This window comes from Rasamsonia emersonii (assembly GCF_000968595.1).
Source record: "Rasamsonia emersonii CBS 393.64 chromosome Unknown ctg1118621759988, whole genome shotgun sequence".
Lineage (NCBI taxonomy): Eukaryota > Fungi > Ascomycota > Eurotiomycetes > Eurotiales > Trichocomaceae > Rasamsonia > Rasamsonia emersonii.
This window is the reverse complement of record NW_013563299.1, coordinates 385-27,703: the sequence shown is the minus strand read 5'-3', so window position 1 is coordinate 27,703 and position 27,319 is coordinate 385. Positions and strand designations below refer to the sequence as shown.

Here is a 27,319-nt window from a genome sequence, read left to right as displayed (position 1 = left end):
CCAACAGACGTTGAGACTTGCTAACCCTAGCTTCATATGCTGAGTGCCATGATAGAGTTGACGATATCATTGTCGTTCTCCCTGAGCGCCTTGACGGCCTTCTTCCGGGACACGTTGGCCTGGGCCATGACGAGCTCAATGTCCTTGGCCTCCAGACCCGTCTCATCGACTTCCTCTCCATCGTCCTCATCCTCGTCCTTCTTGGCTTCGGTTTCAGGGGCCTTGCCCTTGCCCTCAGCGTGATCGTGACCAGCGTGGTCAGCGTTACCAGCGGCCTCGGCAGCAGCGAGCTGCTGAGCAGCACTGACCTGAGGCTGAGCGTTCAGGTCCTCAATCTTGGCCTCACCGAAGATGCTGTAAATCGTTGTAAGTCATGATGTCGCGTGTGAATGATTCAAGACTGGAGGAAAAGACGTACATCCAAGTGTTGCTGGAGGGGGAGCGGTAGACATCTGGCTGGTTGATCACAAAGAGGATCTGAAGTACAGCCAAGTTAGCCTCTATCACATCTCAATGCAAATTCTACCGCTGCTCAGTAGTGCGCAAAGTGTGGACTTTACGCGCCACAGGTAATTGCTATCCTCCCAGGGTGACGGGGATCGTGGACTCTCATACATTCTTGGGTCTCCGGAGGGTGACACGGGTAATGCCAGGAACATGCTTCAAGCCGAGCTTGCCAATGGCCTTTCTGGCCTTCTTTTCGTTGCGCGAGTGGATGGTGACGGTCGCTCCTCCGGGGATGGTGGGCTCAGCGGCCTCAGTGGTCTCAGCGTTCTCAGCCTCGGACTCGGAGCTGCTGCCAGCGTCCTCAACGCCCGCCTTGGGGACTTCCTCGTTCGCAGGAACCTCTTCGACCTTGGTGTCGGACATCTTGAGTATCGAATCGGCTAGACTCTGTGTGAATGAGCAATGGTTAGCGCTTCGCACTATGAAATCGCACAGTCACCCAACCCAGACACAGACGCCGGGAATGGGTGGGGTGAATCCCAGAAAAAGGAATCGAGAAAAATTATATATGCAGATTGTAGGGCGATGAGCCTGGATTTGCCGTACCTGGACGCTGCTAGATGTCTGTTGTCGATGCTGGGAATTTTGTCGTGCTGGTGGGTGTGAGCCGCAAAGCTGTGTGAACATCGCAGGGCCGACGCGCGAGTTGCCGAAAACCGTTAGTGGTTAGCGAGCGCCGGACCCTCCTCCCCCCAGCAGGCATCTACGGATCCCAAGCACACACGACCGTATGCTCGGGCATTGACTACGATTGAACGCATTATACAGCCATTATCATCTACAGTGAGAAATTACTCTTCTTTGAATTTTTATTTTCGTAATTCGGAGTAGCATCGGCGTCTCCGCGCCGTGTCTCCGGATCCGCAGTAAAATTAAAAAATGATCTTTCATGACACAGGAGAACCGTTGCCCGGATATCAGAGTTTTGGAATGGATTTTCGCTGTCAACGATAATTCATACAGCGCGTTTCCAGAAGAACTCCAGCCATTTTTAAACCACCTAAAAAAACCCTCTCCCACAGTACACCGGCACCCGCACACATTTATGCCTTGGCGGCAGCACGGAGCTTAGCGTGTGCCTTTTGGACCTCGTAGCGAGCCTACACAAATGCGATGTCAGCAATTGACCAAATAGTTTTCCCTCGTTTGTAGGATTCCGTCTCTCCGGAAGAGAAATTGATGTCTGGGAAAAACACCCAGACGAAAAGGGCATCCCCCACGTACCTGCTTCTTCAGTCTCATAACCTTGAAGCGCTCGAAGTCGGTCAGGTTCTTCCTCCGCTCAATCTGGGCAGCCTTCTTGGCCCAGCCGGTCTGAGCCCACTTGCCATCAATGTCCTCCTTCTCCCACAGCTTCTTAATAGCGCCAGTGCCGGCACCGCGGGGGGTCTTGGGGATGACGAAGGGCGTGAGGGTGGCGTGGTTAAGGTTCAGAGAGTGACGAGGGACAATCTTGTCCTCCTGGGTAGAGGGACCATCGACCAGCACCTGCAGTCGCAATCCAAGTCAATATCATCCTGCCTCCATAGTATGGTTTCTTCGGTCGCTTCGACGGCGAGGAAAACGTACACGCTTGTGGTCAATGATCTCGACAATCACGGCCAGCTTGCCAGTGTAAGGCCCTCGGCGGATCAGCACCACACGGCCGACCTCAACGAGTTTCCATGACGTGGTCTTGATATCGATGTTGGCCATGGTGAAGGCTGTCTGGTAAGAAAGCAGACGGGTCAGCGATTTGAAACGGAGAAAACGCAGGATATCCCTTCGGCGGAAAAAAGGTCGTACTCACGGTCGACAGCTCCGGTAGGGCGGCGGTGGTGGTTTGTTGTCGAAGAGTCGGTGGTCGAAGTCGTCCGGAGTAACTGTGCTGCTGGATCGCGAATTTCGGGCGTAGGAGAGCAGCCCACAATGATCTCGCTCGCTTAGCAGCCAGTAGGAGCGGCGCACCGCAGAGGCTGCCGGCACTGTGCGGCCTAGGGCTGGAGTCGCCTAGCGCGCTGTAGCCGAGACGTTTTTCCGGCCCGACGCTACCGCCAAACCTTTTAAGCTGCCACTGCTATCTGGAATTTTCCTTCTGCTGAAGCACGAAAAAACAAAGCCCCTGCAGTGAAATGACACTGTAGTGCAACGCAAGATGTTTGCTCAGTCGACTGAGTTGATACTAACTTTATATGCAATCAGCTCCTAATAACTGGTACGTTCAATGTCTCTCTTTCTGTGGCATGTCACATGATGAGGTAATTTGCGCTTGACCCAGTTTCTGTGAAGCTCTCGCCGGAGTTTCGATACAGGGCTGGAGTGTGATATTCAATTCTTACATATGCTGATGTCCTCTTACACTACTGCTTGCTCTGGACGTGGTCTTTGTATCTGGTCCCATGCTGACTCGAGAAGATTTAGAATTAGATGTCATCTGGATTCCATTTTCACTTTTTTGCGGAAGAATGACTATTCCCGTCTGTGAGAGCTAACTAGGTATGTCGAGATCGCCTCTTTCGCCCCGTGTCCGATGATTACACATTACGCCTAGATAGTACTTGACGCCTCTGGCGACTGATATACCTTTCATCACCAAGATCTCTGAGGACACACCACTCTTGCTTTTCATGAACATAAAAATTCCTTTGTTATTGATTGTTCTGACAAGTCATAGACCAGCAGGGAGATTGCTATTCGGTGACTGAGACTGTTGACATTGTCGACTTCTAGACCCGGTACATACAAAGTTATATAGTCCGCGTCGAATCAACTCGCGATTCAGCGGGGTATATTTTTCGAAATTTATCTATCAGACAGCAGTCTCTGTTCCGATACATACTCGCTCGTCAACACTGTTTAGCTGCGTTTCTACCAATGAGAATGGATCACATACATTCAACTTCTTTGGATTCGTAGCATCAGTAGTTACAAAGCTTCAAGTTTGCCTTGTCTACTCTGTGACGGATTTCACACCCCATCATGGAGTACATCTCAGTTTCAAGATGAAATATGATATCGCTACGTGGAGATGGAAGATTCGGCACCTACCAAGTAGGTAGAATTGTATATGTCTCGAAACGAACATACCAATAGCTTCACTCAACAAAAAAAAAAGAAAGAGAAGAGCTCATACCAGGGATCTTCCCATGTCTTGTCAGACCCTAATGTGTGGAGTATTTTCTACATATTCTCACAATCCATATCTCATACGGACTTCCTACCAGCTATGACCATAACCCATGCTTGAAAGGCATCAGCTGAAGATGCCACTCGTAGATCTGTGTTGGACTGGCTATGTCTCTGTTTCTGTCGATGCAGGTATGATGTCCTCGTCCGCTCTTTCTTTATCTAAAAATAGAATGTTCTTTGTACTTTCCCATATTATTGCAAATTTTAATAGATGCTCCTTGGTGCTTCACTCCTCCGGGAAGAATTCTCCTTTGATTGCGCTGGGTGTTACTAATTATAGTCAAATCTCTGATGAAATATATGGATTCGTCCTTTGTATAGCACAAAACAGAAACAGAAACACCCAGAGAGTTGTAGATATCTCCTATCCACACCGCATATACAAAGACACAGCACCATTCTTTGTGCAGTTTCAGTATAAGTACAGCACTTTAGTACTGTACTGTATGTACCGGTTCTTTATGTCTTAGAGGTAGACTGGTGATGAAACTATACAACTTCTTAAACTTCATCTCTTCTGGTTCATACTAGCATATGTACTGTACATGTATGTATGTATGTACAATGGAAGCTGTTCAGCATGTTGATAAAATGAGTAGGAATAGCAGATTTCTACTTACTAACTACCGGCACCAGTCTGATGCAAGTAATCTTACTTCCCTTTCTTTCCCTTCTCTATCCATGCAGCGGCAACATCATCGTCTGCAGAAGCATGTCATCCAAGCCTCTAAACGAAACAAGGCAGTAGACAGCGCCATTGGAACCTCATTACAGACATATCGCCAATCAGAAACTGCAACTATTCCCAAGCCGCCTTTGACAGCACCCTCTGCCACGATTGTGACACACTGAGGTCTTCAATGCAGTCGAGAAGAGCGTCTATCTCACCGTGTTCTGTTCAGGGACACCTTTCCAAGTTCGTGAGTTCGCAGACAGATAGTAGTACTAGTAGTACTCAGGGAAAGGACTTTCAACAAGTACTGTACTTCTGTGACTGCTACTAATACTACTAATACTACTACTGACGAAAAGTGCTTCTCGTCGTGCGAATGGAAATTTCATCTCGAAGCTGAAGAATATCTTTGGAAAGGGACGTTGATAAAGTTATAGTATCATTATATATTTTTGTAGAGTAATCCTTCATGGCAACGGTGGTAACTGCAACGACAACACAAGGATGTTATGTACAGTACTTTATATAGATATATTCTTTCTTTTCCTGGGCATTTGATACATTACATTACATGATGTGCATGATATGTTGCTTCAGCAATCAAACCTCGGTCATACCACACTGTAAAAACAATCTTCATCATTCGACCGCTTAGAGAGCATAATATATTTTAATGTTATACACATCCGTAAACAAAGATAGACCGCCTACTGACATTAACATGCCATCCTTTCCCATGTTCTTGCCGTACATAACCTTGAACTCTTCCGAAGAGTCTATAATAAAAGAAAAAAACAGATGACGCCACATCCCAAAAAAGAAAACTTATGCCAGGGATCCAGATCCCGCGGCCTTTGCTGCGTTGGAAGAGGACGGACCTTCGCGGCTGAGGATCCACATGAAGATGAACTGGATAACGTAAGAATAAATAAAAAGAAATTGGGTGCGTCTGTTCCGCTGAGAGCGGGCAACGGTATGCATAGTGCCAGCCCGCATGGATGCGTCGCTAGTCGAGTCGGGGAGAAGGACGTATTTCAGCGAGCGTAGCTGTTCAAATGAGGTTATTGACAGCTCAACTCAAGGTTCAGAAGGAACACATACCAGGAAGAAAGCGTTGGCGAGAAAGGTATAGATGAAGACCGTCCAGCCAACCCAGCTACCGGTACCCTTGCTTGGAGTGAGAATTCCGGCGGCAAGCAGCGTCACGATGATGCCAACAAATTTGTAGCCTGAGTAAGCCACGAGGTCAAGCAGCTGAGAATCATTGCTGATGCTGAGTATATACATGGCCACTTTTAAGCAGAGGATCTCAAAGACGACGACAGCTAACGCCGTCGTTGTGATCGAGCCCAGTAGCTCTGGATGGAAGCTCCCACGGAGGCCTGCCAGGACGGTGCAGAGAAGGATATAGGTTACCAGCGCCATGGTAGGAATGTACATATCCGGCGAGTTGAGGTCCTCACGCGGAGGCAGAAATACCGAGGCATAGTGCTGCTGTGAGATCTGGCCATTGGGCATTGTAGAGGTTGAGGCGAGACGTGCCTGCTGGCGAGACCAGGGCTTGTGGCGCCAGGGGAAGAGAACAAGGGCGAGCTTGTTTAGGACGTAGGAATTCGAGACATTGAAGTAATGTTTGAGGGCCGGAATCGAGACATAGCGGTTGAACTGTAAGAATCAGCGTTGGCAAATCCCATCAACAACTAAAGAAACATTGCACGATAGGTCTCTCCTACGTTCTGTTCCACATATTCCTGTCCGGCCATCACCGCACTCTTTCCCACCTGGAAACCCATCTGCGCCGTGGGATCGTTGATGAAGCCGCCAAACCCCGGGGCGAACGTGCTGCTGCCTCCCTGGGCCGGAGCTGGTTGGTACGGGTTTCCATAGCTCGAAGACTGCGCCTGCTGGGGAGCAGGTGGCGGTGGTGAACGCATCATGGGCACGGTCGAGACATGTTGCGGCACGGGATGGTGGAGGGGAGGAGATTGCGCCGGCGCAGGAGCGAAAGGGGCGCGATGCATGGCGATGTCAGTCGACCAGGGAGGGAAGAAAAGAAAAAAAGAAGGAAAGAAATGGGTATATTGTTGAAATGTTCTGCGGGCTGCGATTCGGGAGTTGAAGGAGGAAGGGCAGCTGGCCGTGCTGCGCAGAGAACTATTTGTTCTATTTGGTCGTTCGTCACTACGTGGCCCGAGTGTCGCCCACCTAAAGTCCGCAGAGCTGCCCGCCACAGCCCGCAACGCCGCTTCAGCATGCCCCAATCCCAAACGCAGCTGGACGACTGGATCGCTCAGGATGTTGGACGCATTCGAGATTATCACGACGTCGGGCGTGGTGCTGTGGTCCAAGTCCTACGCGCCGGTCGGCGCCCATGTCGTCAACAGCCTTATCAACGATGTTTTCATCGAAGAGAAGGTCCGACCTCAGGATGCAACGGCCGACGGCGTTTCGCCTGTGTATAGAAAGGACAAATATACTTTGAAATGGAGGCGCGTGAAGGAATTCGGCCTCATCTTTGTGGTTCGTCTCGAAAAAAAACTTGTTGACATATGCTGCGGCAGAATGCTGACTTCAACGCCAGGCCGTTTACCAGTCGCTGCTTCACCTGAGCTGGATAGACAAGCTCCTCGACAATATCGCAACTATATTCGTCGATCTCTACAAGGATCAACTGAAAAGCTCGCGATCGAGAGTGGTCGAGTACCCATTCGACAAGTATTTCGACCAGCAGGTTCGGGAACTGGAAGATACGGCGGGCGGCGCTGTCGAGGAGACTCCAGGGATATTGGAGGAAGAAAGGAAAAATCCGCTCGTCTCGTCTGACAATGGAGGTCCACCACCACCGCCTGTTCCTTCGCTTCCCAAAGGTAAGCTACGCTTATGTCCAGCGTCAAGGATATTGCTAACAACCGAAAAAGCGCAGCATGCGGCTGCGCAACCGGTGGCAATCTCGAATGAGAGCTCGCCCTCACCGACTCCTGATACATCTAGATCCTCTACTCCTCTTCCAAATCACATTCTTCCCGCAAAGAGCGGGCCCGGTGGCCGCGTTTCTCGCCGCGCACGAAAAGCTGCCCACGCGAACGCGAATGCGAATGTTTCCTCCGGAGATGAGAGCGCGAGGAAGGGTAAAAGTGCCAAGGCTGGCGGGAAGCAAATGCGAAAGTGGGATGCGGATGGCCTTGTGGATGAGGGTGACGATGAAAACCTGGATTATTCTGCTCGCGCAGGCGACGAGGCACCAGCTCCCGCAGTGGAAGATGTGGCACGCGATTCTTGGGGGCGCAAGACTGCCAACGGCCAGTTTGTCCTGAAAGATCTGGGCGACGAAGTGCACTCGATCCTCGAAAACGCGGACGCGGAGAAGGCGAAAGCCAACGCTTCCAGTGGCGTTGTGGGATCGAGCTTCAACGCCATCGGTGGTCTGTTTCGCAATATCGTCGGCGGCAAAACTTTGACGGAAGCGGATCTTGAGAAACCTCTGAAGGCGATGGAGGACCACTTGATGAAGAAGAACGTGGCCCGAGAGGCGGCCGTGCGGCTGTGTGAAGGTGTGAAGCAGGAGCTCATTGGAAAGAAGACGGGCAACTTCCAGAGCGTCGATGCGGCATTGAGGGCGGCGATGGAAGCTTCTTTGCGAAAGATCTTGACCCCTACCTCGTCGTTGGATCTGCTGCATCAAATCCAAGCAGTCACCGCCCCGACGAACAAGCAGCAGGCGCCTCGTCCCTACGTCATTTCCATTGTCGGTGTCAACGGTGTTGGAAAGTCGACGAATCTGAGCAAGATATGCTTTTTCCTCTTGCAGAACAACTACCGAGTCCTGATTGCGGCTTGCGATACTTTCCGATCCGGAGCGGTGGAGCAGCTGCGCGTGCATGTTCGGAACCTGAAGGAGCTGAGCGCGCGCGAGAACGTGGGCGCCGTAGAGCTGTACGAGAAAGGGTATGGCAAGGATGCCGCCAACGTTGCGAAGGACGCCGTGGCCTATGCGACCGCCAACCGATTCGATGTCGTCCTGATCGACACGGCGGGACGCCGCCACAACGACCAGCGGCTGATGTCTTCGCTGGAGAAGTTTGCCAAGTTGGCGAACCCGGACAAGATTTTCATGGTCGGCGAGGCCCTTGTGGGCACCGACAGCGTGATGCAGGCGCGCAACTTCAACCAGGCGTTCGGCCCTGGTCGGCACCTGGACGGGTTTATCATCAGCAAGTGCGACACGGTGGGCGACATGGTCGGCACGTTGGTTAGCATGGTCCACGCGACGGGCATTCCGATTGTGTTTTTGGGCGTTGGACAGCATTACGGTGACCTGCGTGGGCTGAGTGTTCCGTGGGCAGTGGGATTGTTGATGAAGTAGTCAACCTCGTACTCTCCTCCCTTTTTATTTTATATGTTGATTACCCTATTGTAATCTCGACTTGGAATGGATCGAGTCGTGACAGAACAAAGACACCAGGTCTGTTTCATTTCAGTCTTGGTTCAACAAGCATGAGACCTGATACATATTCAAGATAACAGCAATCAATGCCTAACTGCAAACACACAAAGTGTGTAAGGGTAGTACAGCATCTACACCAAGTTTATGTGCTATGCAACCATTATCCTCCTAGCACAGAGCCATTGATGAAAAATTGAAGCAATCAGTCGCTTAGTATTTCCATCTTTCGGTAGTCTTCCTATTGATTGCATGGCCAGTATTCTTTCTAATCACTACAACATCGAGCGATAGAATAGTTGTTGAGCTACAAGTCTAACATGAGCTGAGAAACCTTCACAATTCTGGATTAGTTCAGCCAAACGGCTTAAGCAGGGCATAGGCTAAGAAAGAGATCCTGTCTAAAATTCCCGTTTTAATAGTCTATATCCATTGAAGATCTTTGTCTACTTCCATGTCTCACTGGTAACTGCCCACGGCCCAGGAGGCGTCTTCTCCGTCCACTGCCCCCGAGGAGGCCTCCACAGCAGGAGAATCCCCGGCGGTTTGCATTCGTGCATCAGCCTAATCCATTCGTCACTGGGGTTGGGCTTGTCCATGTCGATATGCAGGCCCATGACGCGGCGATACCCGCAGCTTTCGTACAGCCAGCGTCCGAGCGGGCTGCCTTCGATAAAGCTCTCGTAGCCGAGGGGGTCGATGCGCTCGTGGCCCCATTGCATGAGCAGTCGACCGACTCCGCGGCGTCGGTAGTCGGGGTGTACGCCCATGGCGTTGACGCCTGTGAGAGAGTAGGCTTGTATGTATCTATGTATATATGTAGCGACGCTCGACGACTTCCACTCACCTGCATGCGGTCGCTGGAACCAGCACTGCCGGGGGAAAAACGCCTGACTGAGCATGCGACTGGCATATTCAGCCCTCTCGGAGCCCTCTGGATACCAGTTGCACTTGATGGGTTTGGGACCATCCGGGAAAGGGTTCTCGTGGAAAATCAGCCACTCGCAGCCCCCCGCGACAGCTCCGGTTTCCGTGTCGATGGCATAGATCCAGTGTGAGGCAGGGTTCTTCAAATGAGCCTCCCATCTGACGTCCGTGTCGAGAGCCTTGTCTCTGGCGCGGTCTTCGGGGGTGTGTCCGGTGACGGGGTGGACGGCGGTGAAGACGGGTCTGGTAGGAACCAACAGGTTAGAATAGAAGAAAAGAAATAGATGTTGTTTATGTCGTTGGCTTGGTCTTACATGTACGGATGAAAATTGGCCGTCCACAACACGTCGACGAGTCTTGCGTACTCTTCTTTCGTGGTGATCTCCCGGACTTCAAACGGGGAGTCTGGGTCGATTGGCATGGTTGTTCGCACTCGACTGAAGAGAGAGAAGACGGAGAGGGGCAATCATACAAGAAATAAATGAAGATAGACTGATTTAATATGCATCATTGTTGGGGATTGTGTACAGCGAGGGGAACCGCCAATAACGGACTGCGGCGTCACTCGTTATTTTTCCCTTTTGGGCACTTTACATGCCCTGCTACATCCCCGCGTGGGGTTACATTTGTTGGTATTTATGCTGACCTATTCTTCTACATTTACATATGAATTATTATTTCTGAATTTTCAAGAGGACAAGTGTCGATGCAGGAATGTTATCGTAGGGTCGATCAGTCGTGACAGTGAGTATCAATAACCCTAACCTTAAGAAAGAAAGTTTCTCTCTCCACATTAGTAACAGTTCTGCTGCATAGATAAAATAGAAAGCAGTTCGATGGCGCGAACCATTCCAGTCTCGATGCCTTGCCCTAATGGGATTAAGACTTGCATTAGCACAGCTTCGTTGGGGGCGAATACCTGTCGATCACCCCATGTCTAGTGTTAAATCGACAGCCAATTGGCGCAGAAGGCATACACTCGCTGTTGGCGCTATAAAGCATTCTTATCAGCTGGCCAGACCTGCAATGCATCTTGATCAACGACAACATCGTCTTCCAACATGGATGGGGAAAAAGTCGCAGCACCGATAGACGAGAGCAACCCTGCAGAGACGGGTATCGTGGATTTCGAGAAAGATGATCCAGCAAATCCTCTCAACTGGCCGAAACCGTACAAATGGGCCATGGTGATCCTGGTTGCATGTCTCTCTGCCATGGTGTACGGCATCCTCATGCTCTCCGCATAGTACTTTGTACAGCACTGACCCGTCGCAGCCAGCTGTCAACCATCATCGCAGCGCCAGTCTCGCCCAGATCCTGACCGACTTCCACTCCGACAACACCCTGTACCGCACCCTGATCGTGTCGATCTGGGAGCTGGGCGAAATCGTCGGTCCGCTGGTCTGGGGCCCCCTCTCCGAAGTCTACGGTCGACGCCCCGTGCTGAATATCGCCAACTTCTTCTTTGTCGCCTTCTTTGTCGGAACGGTCCTGAGTACAAATATCCAAATTCTCGTTGCTTTCCGCTTCCTGAGCGGTACCGCAACCGCGGCGTCGCCCATCGGCCCCGGAATCGTGCGCGATCTGTTTGCTGAAGAGCATCGGGGGCGCGCCATGTCCATCATGTCCATGTCCACTGCCCTTGGACCGCTCCTCGGACCCATTGTGGGCTCTTATCTAGGCCAGAACGCCGGTTGGAGGTGGACTTTTTGGCTGCCAACCATCGCATACGGCTTTCTGTCTTTGCTGTTTCTGGCCGTGTATCGAGAAACCTACAAGGTCTCAATCCTGGAGAAGAAAACCAGGCAACGACAGCGTGAAACCGGCGACTACAGCCTCCGATCCAAGTATGAGACTGATGACACTGCGCTTCGGAAGCTGTACAAAACAGCCATTCGGCCTCTATCTCTCTTGGTTCGGTCCCCGGCTCTGATGCTTATCACGCTGTTTATCTGCATCGTGTACGGGTACACCTACCTCATCATGACCACCATCGCCCCGGTCTTTCAGGACGTCTATGCCTTCTCAGAGGGCGCTTCTGGCCTGGCTTTCCTCGGTCTGTGCCTGGGCCTTGTGTCCGGGAGCATCTTGTGCAGTTTCCTCCTCGACCACTACGTCCAGCTGGCGAAGAAGAGAGCGGGCGCCATCACTCCCGAACAGCGTCTTCCACCCGTTCTCGTCGCCTGTATGTTCATGCCCGGCGGTCTCTTCCTCTTCGGCTGGAGCACAGCGTACCACGTTCAATTCATCGTGCCAATCATCGGGACAGCCGTCATCGGCTTCGCTCTGGCAGCGACATCCATCTCTCTTCAGAGCTACATCGTCGACGCGTTTGGCATCTATGCCGTGAGCGCGGTGAGCGCGATGCTCGTCCCTCGCAACGCAACTGCTGCTTTCCTGCCGCTGGCCGGACCGCCACTGTACAGCGCCTTGGGATATGGCTGGGGGAATTCCGTGCTGGGGTTCATTGCGCTGGCGTTTGTGCCCATGCCGCTTCTGTTCATGAAGTTTGGAGAGCGGATTAGGAAGTGCAGTGCGCATCTTTTGGTTGAGTGATTTTCAGCTTGCTGCAGGAAAGACTGACTAGAGATTATTACCTCTGACAGGCATTGACTTGACAGAGCATAGCTGTCAATGCTTAATGCGGTATGGCATTGCTGTGAAGGATGGACCACGAGATGATGGAGGAAGGAGCCTCCAACTACGTACACGAGATGGATTATCCATACGTGGCCGGCCCGAGTCACGGGCATCCCATGTGATCGGGATGGATCCTCCATACTCTCCATCAAATTGTGCTTCCGTCAAGGTACAGCGTTGTACCAGGACAATAGCATAGGTATAGGTGTGTCGCTATATAGGTATATGTACAGTACATGTATATATTAGCAAGGAAGGGTCTTTTTTTCCTTATTCTTTCTCCTTGCTGAGCAAAAATAAAATAAAATAAAATAAAAATAAAAATAAAAATAAAAATAAAAATAAAAATAAAAATAAAAATAAAAATAAAAAATAAAAATAAAAAATAAAAAATAAAAATAAAAATAAAAATAAAAATAAAAATAAAAATAAAAATAAAAATAAAAATAAAAACAAAGAGACAAGTGGAAGACCCAACTGGCTGTTGGAGAATTCTATTCTTCTTCTTCTCCTTCTTCCTTTTTAGAGCGCGTTTTTCAGAAACTATGCATCTATGCATGCTCTTCCTACCACCTGAGCAGTACGTCTATCTACTTCCAAGGTTCTATACTATATACAAATGAAAAGTGCCATAGTACAGGCAAATATTCAGTTACCTTCCCATGAAGCAAAGAAAAAAAAGTAAATCAAAATGTGTAGGGTCAGAACTGGGTATAAAAACATATGAATCCTTACTTTCAAGATTACATTATATTGGCAAATATAGTCAATGACTGATGGATTAATATCTGGATTTTTTTTTTCATGCCTGTCCACGTATATCTTGCAATGACAAATTCATACATGAATGTGCTGTCTGGATTTTCCAGAGAAGGAATACCCTGCCACATGACATATACTCTGTACCGAGGATATAATAGTATACTCCGGCAGAAGTCATGACTTGCATGTGGACTGTAACATGGTTAACTCCCTAGCTTATACAGAACAGGCTCCAGCTTCCTTATCAGCATGATTTGTGATACTGTTTCTTGCTGTAACTGTTGGAAAATGCTGTCCAGCACCTATCTCCGCCTGTCGAGCTTTCTGGCATACTTTCGAATTTTCCGAGAAAGACAATGGCGATGGCAGCGAGGAGTACGATGGGGATGAGTGACAGGAAAGTAAACCTCTAACTAGACTAGCATCTGATTACGAGAATTATTATGTCATGGTGCTAGCGACTAAATTAGACTAAATATGTCTTATCAATTATAGTCTTCGTTTGGCTCGTTAAATTTGATAAACGATCATATATATGTTCGAACGTCATGATTTTTTTTACTATAAAGGTATTCAGGCAGGGCTGTATATTGTGCATGGCAACAGTTTCTCCTAGTAATTATGTTGATTAGTCGTATTAGGTACGTACCCTGCGCTACAGTTCCATGATATCAATTCATGAATTTCCAAAAAGAGTGCATTTGACTCATTGGTTAGGAGGAACTTCAATATGTGTGCTGACAAATTTTACCACTACATTGTTTGCAATGAACGTATACATAGCTTAGATGGGTGTACACGGCTTCCGTTCTCCCGAGAAAAAAAATATACATCTCTACGACTATGATTCAGATTGAAGCACTATCTAAAACGCATATATTTGGCACCGCTACATTCCAGAAAAATAGCAAATGAATGTTATACAAACACAATATGACTCTTCCTACTCCATCTCTCGTATATATATCTATGTATAGATGTACGTACTTTACCTACCGCCCCGTCACCGTCGGTGGCGTGTCCCAATGTCGCAGCATATGGTGCAGTGCCCGGGTCCATTCTTGAATCCACTCGTTTGCCAGCTGGTCGACATGCTGAGGCGAAGGCTGGATTGCTCCCCACATCTCCGGTCTGGAGGCGAGGGCTCGCGCATGTTTGGGGATCAGGTTCCTTGGAGGAAGTCAGTAAGCAGACTAGATAGTCTAGTCACGGCTTTTATACTTACATCCTCTCAATCTTGACCAGCACCAACCAGCAATAGTTCCAGCTGCGAGCGCTCTCCGGATCGCAGATGACCAGGCTCTTTATTGGATAGAGACCGTTGCTCTGACGGGTCTATCAGGATTGCCCGATGTATCATGACGCTTACGAGATCTGATCACGACTACTACTGCAGCAGGATTAATGAACACAGCCAGCTGAGAATATCGCCTTTGAGAGTGTATCAATATGATTTATCAATATCATATGATTTCCGGCCCGGCCGCGTTATCAGATAAGATGGATGAGTCAGCCACTCCGCGCTTACGTTGCGATGGCATCCCGATCCGCTTCCGATCCCGTCGATCGACCAGCCCCCCTGCTCGTCCTGCTCGTCCCTCCTTGCGGCCAATTCCTTCCATCCGTCCCTGCAATCCTCCCGCGGAGGATGCGGTTTGCCTCGACGACGATCCGGGTTCGACGCGCCTCGTGGCGTTGATCACGACCCCTGCTCCTCCTTGCCCGCCATCCAGGGCCGCATCCCCGCCTCACGCGAGCCGCCGACCCGTCCGTCCGGGAGGAATTGTATTGTCTCGCCACGGAGGGCTCATCCTTGTCCTTAGCAAAAGAAGAGATTGCAATTTGTCTGTTCGACGAAAATGGGAGCCTCTGGCTCACCACCTCTCAACCGGCGGCGGTCCTCCACGCAGCATTACCACACCTTCGCTACCCCTCCTCCCAAGTCGCGTGGCCGTCCTCAGTCCGGCCAGTCCGCCTCCTCCCACGATGGCTCGTCGACCCTGCTCAATGACGGAACGGAGAGTTCGTCTGAAGCGCCGCTGCCCAAGAAGCAGATGGCCGTGCTGGCCATGATCGCGCTCGCCGAGCAGACCGCCCTGAACTCGATCAGTCCGTATCTCCCTGACATGGCGTCCACGTTTCCCGAGGTCGACGGCCGCGATGTCGGTGTCTATGTCGGAACCATTGCCTCCGCATTCGCCCTCGCGCAATTCGCAACCAACTATTTCTGGGGTTGGCTGTCAGATCGGGTGGGCCGAAAGCCCGTGATACTCGTCGGGACCATCTCCACGGCCGCTTGCTTCGTGGCGTTTGGCTTCTGCAGGACGCTGTGGCAGGCCGTCCTGGTCCAGGCCTTGATGGGCATGGTCAATGGCAACCAGGGCTTGGTGTCGACCTGTCTGGGGGAGATCACGAACCGGAGCAACCAGTCGCGCGCGTTTACCTATCTGCCAGTGCTCTACGGCATTGGAGGCATTACGGGGCCCGTTTTGGGCGGCTCGTTGGTCTTCAAGCACAACCCGTTCGACAGGAAAAGACCGAATCCGTATCCTTATCTACTACCGAATCTGGTGTCTGCCATCATCCTGATGATCGACTTTACCCTGACGAGTCTCTTTCTGAAAGAGAGTCTTGAGGAGGCGGAGTCGCTCCCCAAGTTCACCCAGAAAGTGCGAGATCTGTTTAGTTGGCTGTGGCAGTTTACCAGCTCGCACCGGCCCACGTATTTGCGGGCTAGTCACCGCTATCAGCCGATTCCTACGCGGCCTCGTTCGTCCAGCGACGCAACCCGAGACAGCGAGCTGGACTCGGCGTCGGAGGCCTCTGCGCCGATTCACCATCACGAGGAGCTGACCCGGGAGGAAATCTTCAATCGCGATACGGTGCTGCTATTGACCACGTACCTGATCTTTGCGTTGGTCAATGTCTCGTTCAATTCGCTATACCCGATCTTCGCCCAGGCGCCGGAGCCGGTCGGGAGGTCGCTTACCCCGCAGGAAATCGGTCTCTCGCTGGGGTTCTCCGGGGTGGTGACGATCATCTTCCAGATCTGCATCTTCGGCAAGCTGCGGGACAAGATGGGGAACAAGTGGTCCTACCGCGCCGGTCTGCTGGGATTCGTCATCTCCTTCATCCTCATGCCGCTCATTGGATACAAGAGCAAGAAGGAGGGTCATCTCACGGGGAAGTCGGTGCTGCTGGCCGTAGAGCTCTGCTTTGTGCTATTGATCAAGACCGTTTCTGCAGTGGGCGGTCTGACCAGCGCACTATTACTCGTAAGTTCTGATTCCTCAACCGCCAATTCTTTAGTCTTTACTTAAACCAAACGTTTAATCACTCCAAACAGGTAACAAACTCCGCCCCCAACCACTCCGTCCTCGGGGCCCTAAACGGCCTAGCCCAGACCCTCTCCGCCGCCGGCCGCGCCGCCGGCCCGTTCCTATCAGGCGGTCTGTTCTCACTCGCCTCCAAGTTCGGCAAGAGAGGCGAGCTCCTCGCGTTCGGCGTCTTTGGCGCCGTCGCCTTTGTCGGCTTCGTCCTCAGTTTCGGCATCCGGTCGCCGAATCTGGAGGCGCAGGGCTGGACCAGCGATGACGGTGACGATGACGACGACGAGGAGGAGCAGGATAAGTCGGATGAAGAGGATGGCTACAGTGCTTGATTAGACGTGGTATAGACGAGACGAAAGAGTTGCGAGTCGAGTCGCTGGTCGGAGATATACGTACTATATCAATAGACAAGAATAAAAAAAGAGAAAAAGAAGGAAAAAGAGCATGATGAATGATGGAAGATGGTCATGAAAAGAGTCTTTTTTTTTCTTAAAAAATAAAAAAACAAAAAAAAAGACGAAAAACGAAAAAAAAAGAATACGAAAAAAAAAGTGGAAAGCAACCGAAGCATGTCTTGCATACTCTCGCCCTTGCTAGCCCTTGGTCTGGATTGGATTGGATTAGTTTGGCTTGGTTTGGCTATTTCCCCCCCTTCCCACGTTTATTTATTTGACAAAGAGGCTTGATTGATTGGATTGAGGATATGACTGAGTGATGATCGCGCACGATCACAATCACAATCACAATCACGATCGGGATTGGATTGGAACTGAATTAGGACTGGAACTGGATTGGAATTAGGATTCTGATCAGGATTCGGATTGATTACCTAGGATTAGGATTGGGATTGGATTAGGATACCTACTATTAGACATGGATATCACGTATGCATGTATGAACAGTACATACGTATGCGCAGGAAGTTGGTTAGTTCCTTTGGAATGAGATAAAAAAAACAAATTCATGAAACGAACGAGATGATGATCTATTCATTCATTGAACTGAATAAATAGATGCTGTCATGTTGTCAATCAATCGAACTTGTTTGTCATTATTGTCATACTGTTGTAGTGAGGGAGAGAAAATCAAAAGAAAAAAAAATCACATTCATTGATTGATTGACAAAAACAAAAGAGGAAACTATTCTATCAATTCATTATTACTTCATCAGTTCAGTTCGGTCGTAGTCTGTTCGTCCTCCCAAGGCAATGCAAGCAATGAATGAGATGAAGCCGTCACACCCACTCCACAATATACAAAAACGCCTCCCCCATATACCCATTCAACGGCAACCCTTGAGAATACTCAATCAGCTCCTCGTTCGGCACCGTCAGCGCCTCGAAGCGCTCCTTCTCGCCGCCGCCGCCGCCCGCCTTCACCCGCTTTTCCACCATCGTCTTCATCATCTTCTCGCCCGGTGCGACGATTAGGTAGATCGGTGCCGAGGGCGCCATTGGCGTGATGCATACGGACTCTTGCTTCGATGGTGTGAGCCAGTCGCCTGGGAGCCGTTGCGGTTGCGGACTTGATGAGGATGTGGTAGCTGGGAAGAGATTCTTCGCGTTCCGCGACGTGACGATGGCGGGGACCACGGCGGTAGAGTCCGACTCGGAGAGGTTGCCGACGACTGTGTAGCGGATGTCCGCTTCGGTGGAGAACATGAGCAGTGTGTTCACCGTGGAGCTCAGCTTCATCCGGAATGTGGTGAAGTTGCGCGGATCCAGGTACACCGTGTGACCTGCCGTGATGCCCGGGACGGCGCCGCCGTTATGCTCGCTGGGCACGATCATGCTGACCGCGTCCTTCTGCACCGGCGATGGACATCTCGGCGTGATGGCGACGGATTTCGACTCGCGGAGCGTGACTGACGGGATGCAGGATGGTTGATGCGCTTCGCGACCTAGCTCGTGGCAGGCTTCGCTGCAGAAGCGGACAATATGGCATGCTGTAGTAGTGAACGCCTTGTCAGCCATGCTTCATCCAGAATAAATTTCTTATACAGCCAACTTACTGTTGCATAAGCAAGACGTATTGGCTTGACATGTAACACACGGCCCTTCCTCGAACAAGCCCCACGCTCTCCGTTCCGCCGTGAGAACCTCCCGTCGGTGGATGAGGTCCGTCACTCGTTTGCGAGCGTAGTCCATTCGACCCCGAGCCGGGTGGTCAGCAGGCGTCTTGTGCGCAAGCTGTAGAAGCTTTCCGTACGACTGGATCGCTTTGTCCAGGGACCCGAGATATTCCAGCGAGACACAGAGCCCGCTGAGGGCGTCGAACGCTTCGAGCGAGTCGGGCCCCTTGATGGCACTGAGCTCTTCGAAGAGAGTCTCGAAGAGCTCGCATGCGTCTCTGTTCAGTCCCGCACTCATGTACGCTCGGCCCAACCCTTGGAGAACTCGCAAGTTGTCAGCCGACCGCGAACGGCGGTAGTGGTCCAGAACCTGCTTGACCTCCGGTGGAAAGTCAAAGTTGTCCGATTCCTGCACGTATCGAGCAACGGTAATCCGGGTCAACGGACTGTCGAGGCCTACCGCGATCCTGCAATGGGGAAGCATCTTCCGCGATATGGCGAGGGATTTGTCGTTCATGCCAAGCTTCTGATACAGCATAGACAGGCTGTTCATTGCATTGAGCGTACTCTCGTTCTGAAGTCCGAGGACGGCTTCGAATGAGGGAACCACCTCCTCAAACAGAACGAGTGCGGATTCCAAGTCTCCGAGACTAATCTTGATCTTGGCCAGTTCCTGCATGATGTTCAAGGTCTCTGGAGAGTGCTGCCCAAGGACCTTCAAACGACCGGCGAGAGCACGCTCATATAGTGCCGCCGCCTCCGTTGCATATCCATCCCGTTCGCACAGGATCGCCAGGTCGTTCAGAATGGTAAAATTGGTCGCATAGTCCCGGCCATATGCCCTTCGGTATATAGCCAATGCTTCCAGATAGCATGACTCCGACTCTCCTGCCAGGCCAAGACTGCTATATGCATAACCTAACCGATGCAGCACTCCTGCTCTTAACGAAAGGTCAATGTCCATGGTTGGGTTTTGCTGGAGGATGTCTAGGATGTCGCGATATGCAGTAATCGCCGTTTTCGGGTGGTCCTGTTGGAGATTCATCTCAGCTCGAGATTGCAAAGCGCCGATTTTCGACCTCGTCCCCGCTGAAGAGAAGCCACTACTGATTATCGAGTATATGTAAGCTACCTGCTCCATTTGGAGTATACGCTGACGCCCAGAGACATCTTCGACCACAGCTCCGTCTGAAGTTATACGGATGTGAATGAAGGGGCCGCGATCGGACTCGCCGGGCCTTTCATGTTCACCATCCCGAGTTGCGGGAATGTTTGCGGGCAAGTTGGGGCCTGGCGACTTTCTGCCGTCCAGTTGCTCACTCATTCTGCGGCTGGCACGGCTTTCACTTCTCGTCGAGGTATTTCCATTCTTGTTCCCTTTCGATACGAAGGAGAATCGGACGGCGTTTTCTCTTTTCAGTAGTTTTCTTGGTTGGTTTCCCCCAGACGATTCTGATCGTGACAGCCCTGCGACAATGTAAATTAAATGGTCCCAAAAAAGTAAAGGTTATCTACTCACTTTTCGGCAGTTTGAAACCGAGTACCGCTCGGAGCAATGAGTGCCTTCGAGGCCTTTTGTCTTCCGTTTCGGCTTTCGGATCCTTTGAAGCTTCGTTGGTAGAGTCACCTGCCTCTTTCAGACACTTCTCCTCATCATCTTTACACAGTGTTGTGGCAACAAACTTGTCATCTGTATCAGGCGTAACTAAAAGAATGAAACGGTTTAGACTAGCTATTCCTTTGGCATTCTGGCATACTTTCAGAATTACACTCACTTGGATCTTGCATGTCTAGCCAGGTGGTAAATTGCGCCAAAGGAAAGTCAACAACAGCGTTTGGTTCAACTTCCTGAATCACGCCGTCTGGGGCATGCACTGAAAGACATCAATAAATGTTCATATTCAAAAGGGAAAGCAATGATTCGCACCTCTTTCCAAGTGTTCCGGAAGGGAAAAGCCAATTGCCACTAGTTCGCCGTCGTCACCGTGACCATATTCTTTGGATAGTCAGTCTCCGCAATCATACGTTGGAACTAGTAGAAGCTCACTTCTCAAATGCCATGAGCTCAGGATTTTTTTGGAGCTTCTTTTCCCCAGTCTCTTGATGGCCATTTCCGAGGCACTTGAGGAGATTTTTGATGTTGTGAAGTGGTGGTATTTGCCGTGCGGATCGCTTGAAGTTCTTCTATGACTGGTCGCTATTGCCTCCTCACGAAGTTGGCGAAATTCCATGTCATCATGAAAATCATAATGAAGTTTCAGCTCATATCTAGCGTAAAAATCAGTCAAGCTGCCAAGCAATAGAATTTGATCGTTGCTGAGGACTCACGGAGTGTCGCAATTACGCCCACATTGGAGACATATCAAGTTGTGTGTTTGATCTGCCGATTAATTGTCAGATCTAAATTAGGGACCAGGAGAGTCTGGGTTCGTACGCAAGTTTTCGTGGGCGTCTTTTGCCTCATCGTCAGAGAAGACTTCTGTACATTTTCCACAGGGAACTCGAAGTGGATGACCGTCAATAGGGACGGATCTTTTTTCGACTCGGTAACCCCTCTGGATAAAGCTGAAGATGTCAAAGGCAACGTTAGCATAATTCTCCAGAATCGGTGATATTTACGCGAGAACTTGCCGATCCCGTATCATGACGTAGACCACAATAGCCGCGCCGGGGCAGAACTTGGTGAGATGGTGTTGACTCAGTTCAGCACTAGAAACTTGATTAGGACCCGGACTCCATCAGACTATGGAAAATCGTACGTCGAGGAAAATACAGCTTCACAATCGCGGCAGACGACGTCTTTCACTTCTGGCGCGACGCCATCTTTGTCTGTCCGCGGAGGGAATTTGCGCAACGCATCCTGGAAAGTACGAATGTCCGACGGTGCACCACCGCCTGCCACATGGTCAATTCCATGATCAGCGGCAATACGACAAGTTCTGAAATGAGACTGAGGTCTGTACCATCGGATGAGTGCTCCTCCCACTGCGACAGCAAAGTCGCCGCCTGCACGACGACTCTTCGAGGTCCATCGGAAGCACAGGCATTCAGAAACGCGCCAATTTCGGTGTCGCCTCTGCGAATCTCACGCTGGCGGTCGCTGTGAGATTGTCGATGGATTTCGAACTCTCTCCTACGGACGAAAGATTAATATTGAACGATCCAAGGAGGGCTTTGGCTTGTCAACCCTCACCGATCGAAGAAGCGCTTCGGGCAGTGGTGGCATTGCATTCTCGTCGAGCTTACAACAGTTAGAGCGAAAACTGCTTGGTAGTCTGGCACACGAGTCCAGAAGTGAAATAAGCTAGGACGTTGCCATATTTATTCCCTTTGGGCCTGTAGCAGACCCTTCGCGGGCCCATTCGACCGTGTCATCCGAGCAGAGGGATGCCACCCCTGGAGAGATCACAGGCCATGACAAGGTTCACATATTATCTCTCGAGTGCCTGCATTACTGGGCAAATTCTCCGACGTTATCATCCCTCGCATCGCCATCGAACTAGGCGACGTCAAGGGATGGGTCGCGGGATGCGAGATACAGAGAGTTTGGGCCACAGGGGGATTGAGACAGCGGAGGAGCCAGAGTCCACTTGGCTCGATGACAGGAATGATGCAAGTGCTGGCAGGCATGTCTGCGACGATGGGGCTCTCGATAGTACGGGCCAACGCGTGTCTTGCGGGTGGTATCGGGGTTCGTGGCGTACGGAGTACAAAGTTCACCGCCGTAGCCCCTTGCAGTCTTCTCTCCACAACTCCCCTCCGCAGGTGGGGATTCTCGACGCCAGCAAGCCCACTGCCCGTTTGACGCAACATGTCCGTCGCCTGTGCGTTTTGCACCTGTCATATTCTCGTTCTTCACTAATTCGATGCAAGCTGCGAATTGGCAGTTCATGGCTGCCATGGCGAACGCGTGTGAGGCCACGCTGTCATGTGGCGCTGCTGGAGCACTGGTTCGTCTTGTTTTCATCATTGCCGCTTATGACTCGCATTAATCGATCGTTAAATAGAGCGCGTTCAACAGAAATCGAGATTAACGGCTGCCATTGGGTTCAAGCAAATACTCTCGAAGAATTGAATCATACTTCTAGCACAGAAATTCTCATCTTCACTGTCGGCCGCTCAGCACAGAATATCGCTAGCGATAACGAGAGGACGAACAACTGGCGTGGCCAATAGACATGCTCACCACATGTCATACGGTAGAGATCCACCAGCGCAAAGCTAACCATGCTGACATCGATTGGCTTCTCATATTCTTCTGAGAGCCACTGTGCTCCTTTTATCCATTTCATTCCTCCGAGTATCCCCATTCACCGCTATGAGGCTTTTTCTTCAGTCCTTGTGGCTGCATTGCGCGTGTCGAAACCCTAACTATTGCTCGATCCTCCATGGGAACCAGGACTATTAGATGTAAGTGATGCCGTTGCCGTGGTTGACGTGACTATACGGACAACCAGTGACTATATGGTAACCACTCTTGCCGAATCCAACATTACCAATTCTGTTCTGCAACAGTTGGGATTATATGGCAAAAATAGCAACGAAGACGTCTGCAGTTCCCAATCGACCTCTCTGAGGCATCACAACGCCAAGCATCACTGCAATTGGCGAATGTCTGTTGCTATCAATATCCGATCCTGGTGAGCTCTAGTTAATAATAACTTTTAAGTTCTCCCAATCTGCCTCTTACGATATTACACGATGGAGTGCATGAGGCTCCGTCGATCATCTACACTATCAACGATCATCCGTCTATACACCCTTGAAGCGAAGCGCGTTGAGCAGACTATCGAATTCAGATGATTTCAATCAATTTATTGAAAAAAAAATCCCTTGTGGAATCATGTCCCGACGAGAACATGATGGTTGAGGTACTCCCCATTCTTTGCCATGTGAATTACAAAGCATACCAAACGAGTTCGACACTTCAAGTTCGAGCATCAATTCGTAACAGAAGATGCCAACAGTGGGAACGGGTATATCAAACGGCATATCGCAGTAATATATATATATATAACAGTGAGCGAAAAGATTGAACTAGAGGCAAGCTTTAGTAATCGTGCCGCTGCTGACAACTCTCCATTCACAGAGCAGGGGAAAATATAACCGAAAATCAATAACACTGAACATTGGTGGAGCCACAATATCTCACAGGGCCTGTTGGAACCTGCCTTCCCACCCGCAGTTTCTCAGTATACAATACAATCCCAGTAACCATAACTGTCTTGAGGACTTGACGTTGCTTCAGAGGAACAGCTGCCGCAAACTACTCAGGTATTGTCTTCCATCTTTTTCTCCTTCTTGCTTTTCGCTCCAATTTCAATTTCTGGAAAAAAAAAGGGATTAATTGGAGCGGTCCATTTCACTGTTCCTGGACTGCTCCCGAGTTGCGCCTGTTATGTGTATAACTACAGCAACTTGGGCAATCATTGTGCAGGAAAAATCTTATATGCTACAGCGACTGCAAGCTAATTAACTTGAGAAAATGAACCTTAGAAGCATCCATTTCTGTTTCCCCCCCCCCCTTTTCGGTTTTCTTCTTATTAGTAATGATGAGATTTGCATTGGACCTCGATCAAGAAGATCTCCGCATGCTCGTTACTCATCGTTCATAATTCATTATCATCATTGAGCATCATCATCTCATTTTCCCCTTCCACCCGTCCATCCATACTTCCGTATACAAACTCAATGGACGGTTATTTTGGTAATGCGGCCCTGTCAGAGTGACGTTTCCCAAAAAACGTCACTTTTACATCCGTCCCCAACATGATGAACTTTACTGTTATATCAGCGATCCAGTCACGCAGTGCCAATTCGTAATAAAGGATCCGTTCAACTTGCTCTCTCTCTCTCTATATATGTATGACATTGGAAATATCCTTCTTCTTGGACAGAACCATCCAACAATAATATTACCTTCAGGGACTTTTCACAAGAACACTACAGAAGTATACTACAAACATGGCTACCACAGTAGCCGGCGGCCTGCACAAAATCGAAGAAACCGTCCTGGGCACCAAATCCAAGGACAAGAAGCTGGTCGATCTCGAGCGCGACACCGTCGACGTGCAGACACAGAGCAAATTCACCACCGACCATGGAGTGTCCGTCAGCAACACGGATAATTGGCTTAGGGTGTTGGACGACCAGCACACTGGGCCGTCGATGTTGGAGGATCAGATTGCGCGGGAGAAGGTCAGTACCCCCAATTGTAATTATGATTGATTAGGATTGCTTGTTTCTAACGCAGGTGGCTGCGCAGATCCATCGCTTCGACCACGAACGTATCCCCGAAAGAGTCGTCCATGCGCGCGGAACAGGAGCGTTTGGAAACTTCCGGCTGAAGGAGAGCGCTGAAGACGTCACTTTTGCCGGCGTGCTCACAGACACCTCGCGGAACACGCCTGTATTCGTGCGATTCTCCACTGTCCAAGGGAGCAGAGGCAGTGCAGACACGGTCCGCGACGTCCGTGGATTCGCTGTCAAGTTCTACACCGATGAAGGGAACTGGGATATTGTCGGGAATAATATCCCCGTCTTCTTTGTCCAGGATGCGATCAAATTTCCTGATTTCGGTGTGTCTACATATACCGGGAGTGACTTTGGTTGTTATGATAGCTGACAGATCCAGTCCACGCCGTAAAGCCAGAACCACACAATGAAGTCCCCCAGGCCCAAACAGCCCATAACAACTTCTGGGACTTTACCTTCCTGCACTCCGAAGTCACCCACATGTTCATGTGGGTGATGTCGGACCGCGCGATCCCACGATCCTTCCGCATGATGCAGGGCTTCGGCGTCAACACGTTCGCCCTCATCAACAAGGAAGGCAAACGGCACTTCTGCAAGTTCCACTGGATCCCCCACCTGGGCGTCAACTCGCTCGTCTGGGACGAGGCGATGAAACTGGCGGGCCAGGACCCGGATTTCCACCGCAAGGACCTCATGGAGGCCATCGACAACAAGATCTACCCGAAATGGGACCTCGCGATCCAGGTCATCCCCGAGGAGCGCCAGGACGACTTCGAGTTCGACATCCTCGACGCCACCAAGATCTGGCCCGAGGACCAGGTCCCGCTGCGCGTCATCGGCGAACTGGAGCTCAACCGCAACGTCGACGAGTTCTTCCCCCAGACCGAGCAGGTCGCCTTCTGCACCAGCCACATCGTGCCCGGCATCGACTTCACCGACGACCCGCTCCTCCAGGGCCGCAACTTCTCCTACTTCGACACCCAGATCTCGCGGCTGGGAATCAACTGGGAAGAGCTGCCGATCAACCGCCCGGTCTGCCCCGTCATGAACCACAACCGCGACGGCAAGATGCGGCACAAGATCACCAAGGGAACGGTGAACTACTGGCCCAACCGCTTCAACGCCTGTCCTCCCGTAAAAGTCGAGGAGGGCTCGTTCAAGAGCTACCCGCAGCGGAGCGCAGGGTACAAGGACCGGACCGTGAACCCCAAGATGCGCGAACATCACAGCCAGGCGCAGCTGTTCTACAACTCGCTTTCCGACCACGAGAAGGCGCACGTCGCCAAGGCCCTCAGCTTCGAGCTCGACCACTGCGACGACCCCGTCGTGTACAACCGCATGGTGCTGCGCGTGGCTGAGATCGATCTCCCCCTCGCGCAAAAGGTGGCCACCATGGTCGGCGCCCCGACGCCCACGGTGGCAGGCAAACAGAATCACGGCCGCAGAGTCTCCGGCCTCTCCCAGGTCGAGTTCGCGCCCAAGATCCCGACCATCGCGTCGCGGCGCATCGCCATCATCATCGGCGACGGCTACGACCCCATTGCCTTTGCGGGCATCCGCCGCGCGGCGGCCGCCGCAGGGGCACTGCCCATCGTCATCGGCACCAGACGCCAGCCCATCTACGCCCAGGGTGAGGACCGGTCGGCCGGCAAGGGCGTGATACCAGACCACCAGTACGACGGGGTGCGCTCGACGCTGTTCGACGCGACCTTCATCCCGGGCGGGCCGCACGTCACGACGCTGGCGACGCAGAACGGGCAGATCCGGCACTGGATCGCGGAGACGTTCGGACACCTGAAGACGCTGGGGGCGACGGGCGAGGCGGTCGCGCTGGTCAAGCAAGTGCTTTCCGAGGCGCACTCGATGACGTTCGCAACCGAAGGGGGCGGCGTCGTCGAGTCGTACGGCGTGGTGACATGCGTCGAGAAGCAGAAGCCCGAGAGCTTCAGGGAAGGATTCCAGATCGTCAAAGACGCCGTCGACTTTGCGGGCAAGTTCTTCTACCAGATCTCGCAGCACCGGAACTACAGGCGGGAATTGGAAGGCCTGGCGGCGTGTGTTGCTTTCTAGTCGGGGACTGAGACGCAAGAACATTTCCTTTTATTTGCATGCGTCTGGACAAAACGACGCCGCTATGTATATCTGTCATAGTACAGTTCATTCCATTCAGCCTTGGTTTAGATCACATCGTATCATACCTGATAATGAGGATAACTATAGTATGTCTTATCCATCTATCAATGTGTAGTGAGAAGGAGGGAAGGACTAGGAAATTTGATAATATACCGTATTGTGTTTGCTACTGAATCTTCCATTGAGTTGAAATTTCCTAAGTGAGCAGGCGCCGCGAGTTACCTATATCGGGAACCCGTCCGTCAGATATCATAAGATAATTAAGGAATCTTTTGTCTTGCCAACACTAGCAAGAGAATTTTTTTTTACTTGCAACACATAAAAGTGGTCTTTGAAATATCTTCTTCATCATACTTGTATAGTACATACATGCATATATGTACATACATGAAACCATCTCTATTTGCATTGCT

At 50.9% G+C, this 27,319-nt stretch overlaps 9 protein-coding genes across 9 annotated transcripts; 4 read left to right on the top strand and 5 right to left on the bottom strand.

Moving 5' to 3' along the window:
- Positions 1–32: 32 nt before the first annotated feature.
- T310_1394 (Nascent polypeptide-associated complex (NAC) subunit) lies at positions 33–870 on the bottom strand (the record flags this gene model as incomplete). The annotated part of the gene is made up of 3 exons (XM_013475740.1): positions 33–354; positions 419–477; positions 616–870. 3 exons carry the CDS (start codon positions 868–870, stop codon positions 33–35), a joined length of 636 nt encoding a protein of 211 aa, XP_013331194.1.
- Positions 871–1,550: 680 nt separating this feature from the next.
- T310_1393 (Ribosomal protein L14) lies at positions 1,551–2,887 on the bottom strand (the record flags this gene model as incomplete). Its single annotated transcript, XM_013475739.1, has 5 exons — positions 1,551–1,607; positions 1,732–1,995; positions 2,077–2,214; positions 2,297–2,560; positions 2,846–2,887. The coding sequence occupies 5 exons, from the start codon at positions 2,885–2,887 to the stop codon at positions 1,551–1,553; spliced, it is 765 nt and encodes a 254-aa protein (XP_013331193.1).
- A 2,286-nt stretch (positions 2,888–5,173) lies between these two features.
- Positions 5,174–5,773, bottom strand: T310_1392 (ER to Golgi transport protein Yif1; the record flags this gene model as incomplete). The annotated part of the gene is made up of 2 exons (XM_013475738.1): positions 5,174–5,395; positions 5,450–5,773. 2 exons carry the CDS (start codon positions 5,771–5,773, stop codon positions 5,174–5,176), a joined length of 546 nt encoding a protein of 181 aa, XP_013331192.1.
- Positions 5,774–6,643: 870 nt separating this feature from the next.
- Positions 6,644–8,711, top strand: T310_1391 (uncharacterized protein; the record flags this gene model as incomplete). The annotated part of the gene is made up of 2 exons (XM_013475737.1): positions 6,644–6,868; positions 6,930–8,711. The coding sequence occupies 2 exons, from the start codon at positions 6,644–6,646 to the stop codon at positions 8,709–8,711; spliced, it is 2,007 nt and encodes a 668-aa protein (XP_013331191.1).
- Positions 8,712–9,235: 524 nt separating this feature from the next.
- T310_1390 (GNAT family acetyltransferase) lies at positions 9,236–10,137 on the bottom strand (the record flags this gene model as incomplete). Its single annotated transcript, XM_013475736.1, has 3 exons — positions 9,236–9,570; positions 9,637–9,959; positions 10,031–10,137. The coding sequence occupies 3 exons, from the start codon at positions 10,135–10,137 to the stop codon at positions 9,236–9,238; spliced, it is 765 nt and encodes a 254-aa protein (XP_013331190.1).
- A 640-nt stretch (positions 10,138–10,777) lies between these two features.
- Positions 10,778–12,272, top strand: T310_1389 (Fluconazole resistance protein 1; the record flags this gene model as incomplete). The annotated part of the gene is made up of 2 exons (XM_013475735.1): positions 10,778–10,935; positions 10,976–12,272. The coding sequence occupies 2 exons, from the start codon at positions 10,778–10,780 to the stop codon at positions 12,270–12,272; spliced, it is 1,455 nt and encodes a 484-aa protein (XP_013331189.1).
- Positions 12,273–14,567: 2,295 nt separating this feature from the next.
- T310_1388 (MFS transporter) lies at positions 14,568–16,779 on the top strand (the record flags this gene model as incomplete). The annotated part of the gene is made up of 3 exons (XM_013475734.1): positions 14,568–14,903; positions 14,942–16,393; positions 16,465–16,779. 3 exons carry the CDS (start codon positions 14,568–14,570, stop codon positions 16,777–16,779), a joined length of 2,103 nt encoding a protein of 700 aa, XP_013331188.1.
- Positions 16,780–17,682: 903 nt separating this feature from the next.
- Positions 17,683–22,419, bottom strand: T310_1387 (Tetratricopeptide repeat protein; the record flags this gene model as incomplete). The annotated part of the gene is made up of 11 exons (XM_013475733.1): positions 17,683–18,392; positions 18,459–19,985; positions 20,038–20,223; positions 20,294–20,392; positions 20,446–20,514; positions 20,566–20,786; positions 20,847–20,898; positions 20,953–21,083; positions 21,278–21,413; positions 21,482–21,651; positions 22,223–22,419. The coding sequence occupies 11 exons, from the start codon at positions 22,417–22,419 to the stop codon at positions 17,683–17,685; spliced, it is 3,498 nt and encodes a 1,165-aa protein (XP_013331187.1).
- Positions 22,420–24,482: 2,063 nt separating this feature from the next.
- On the top strand, positions 24,483–27,110 carry T310_1386 (Catalase; the record flags this gene model as incomplete). Its single annotated transcript, XM_013475732.1, has 5 exons — positions 24,483–24,716; positions 24,772–25,096; positions 25,147–26,827; positions 26,925–26,992; positions 27,022–27,110. The coding sequence occupies 5 exons, from the start codon at positions 24,483–24,485 to the stop codon at positions 27,108–27,110; spliced, it is 2,397 nt and encodes a 798-aa protein (XP_013331186.1).
- Positions 27,111–27,319: the final 209 nt, after the last annotated feature.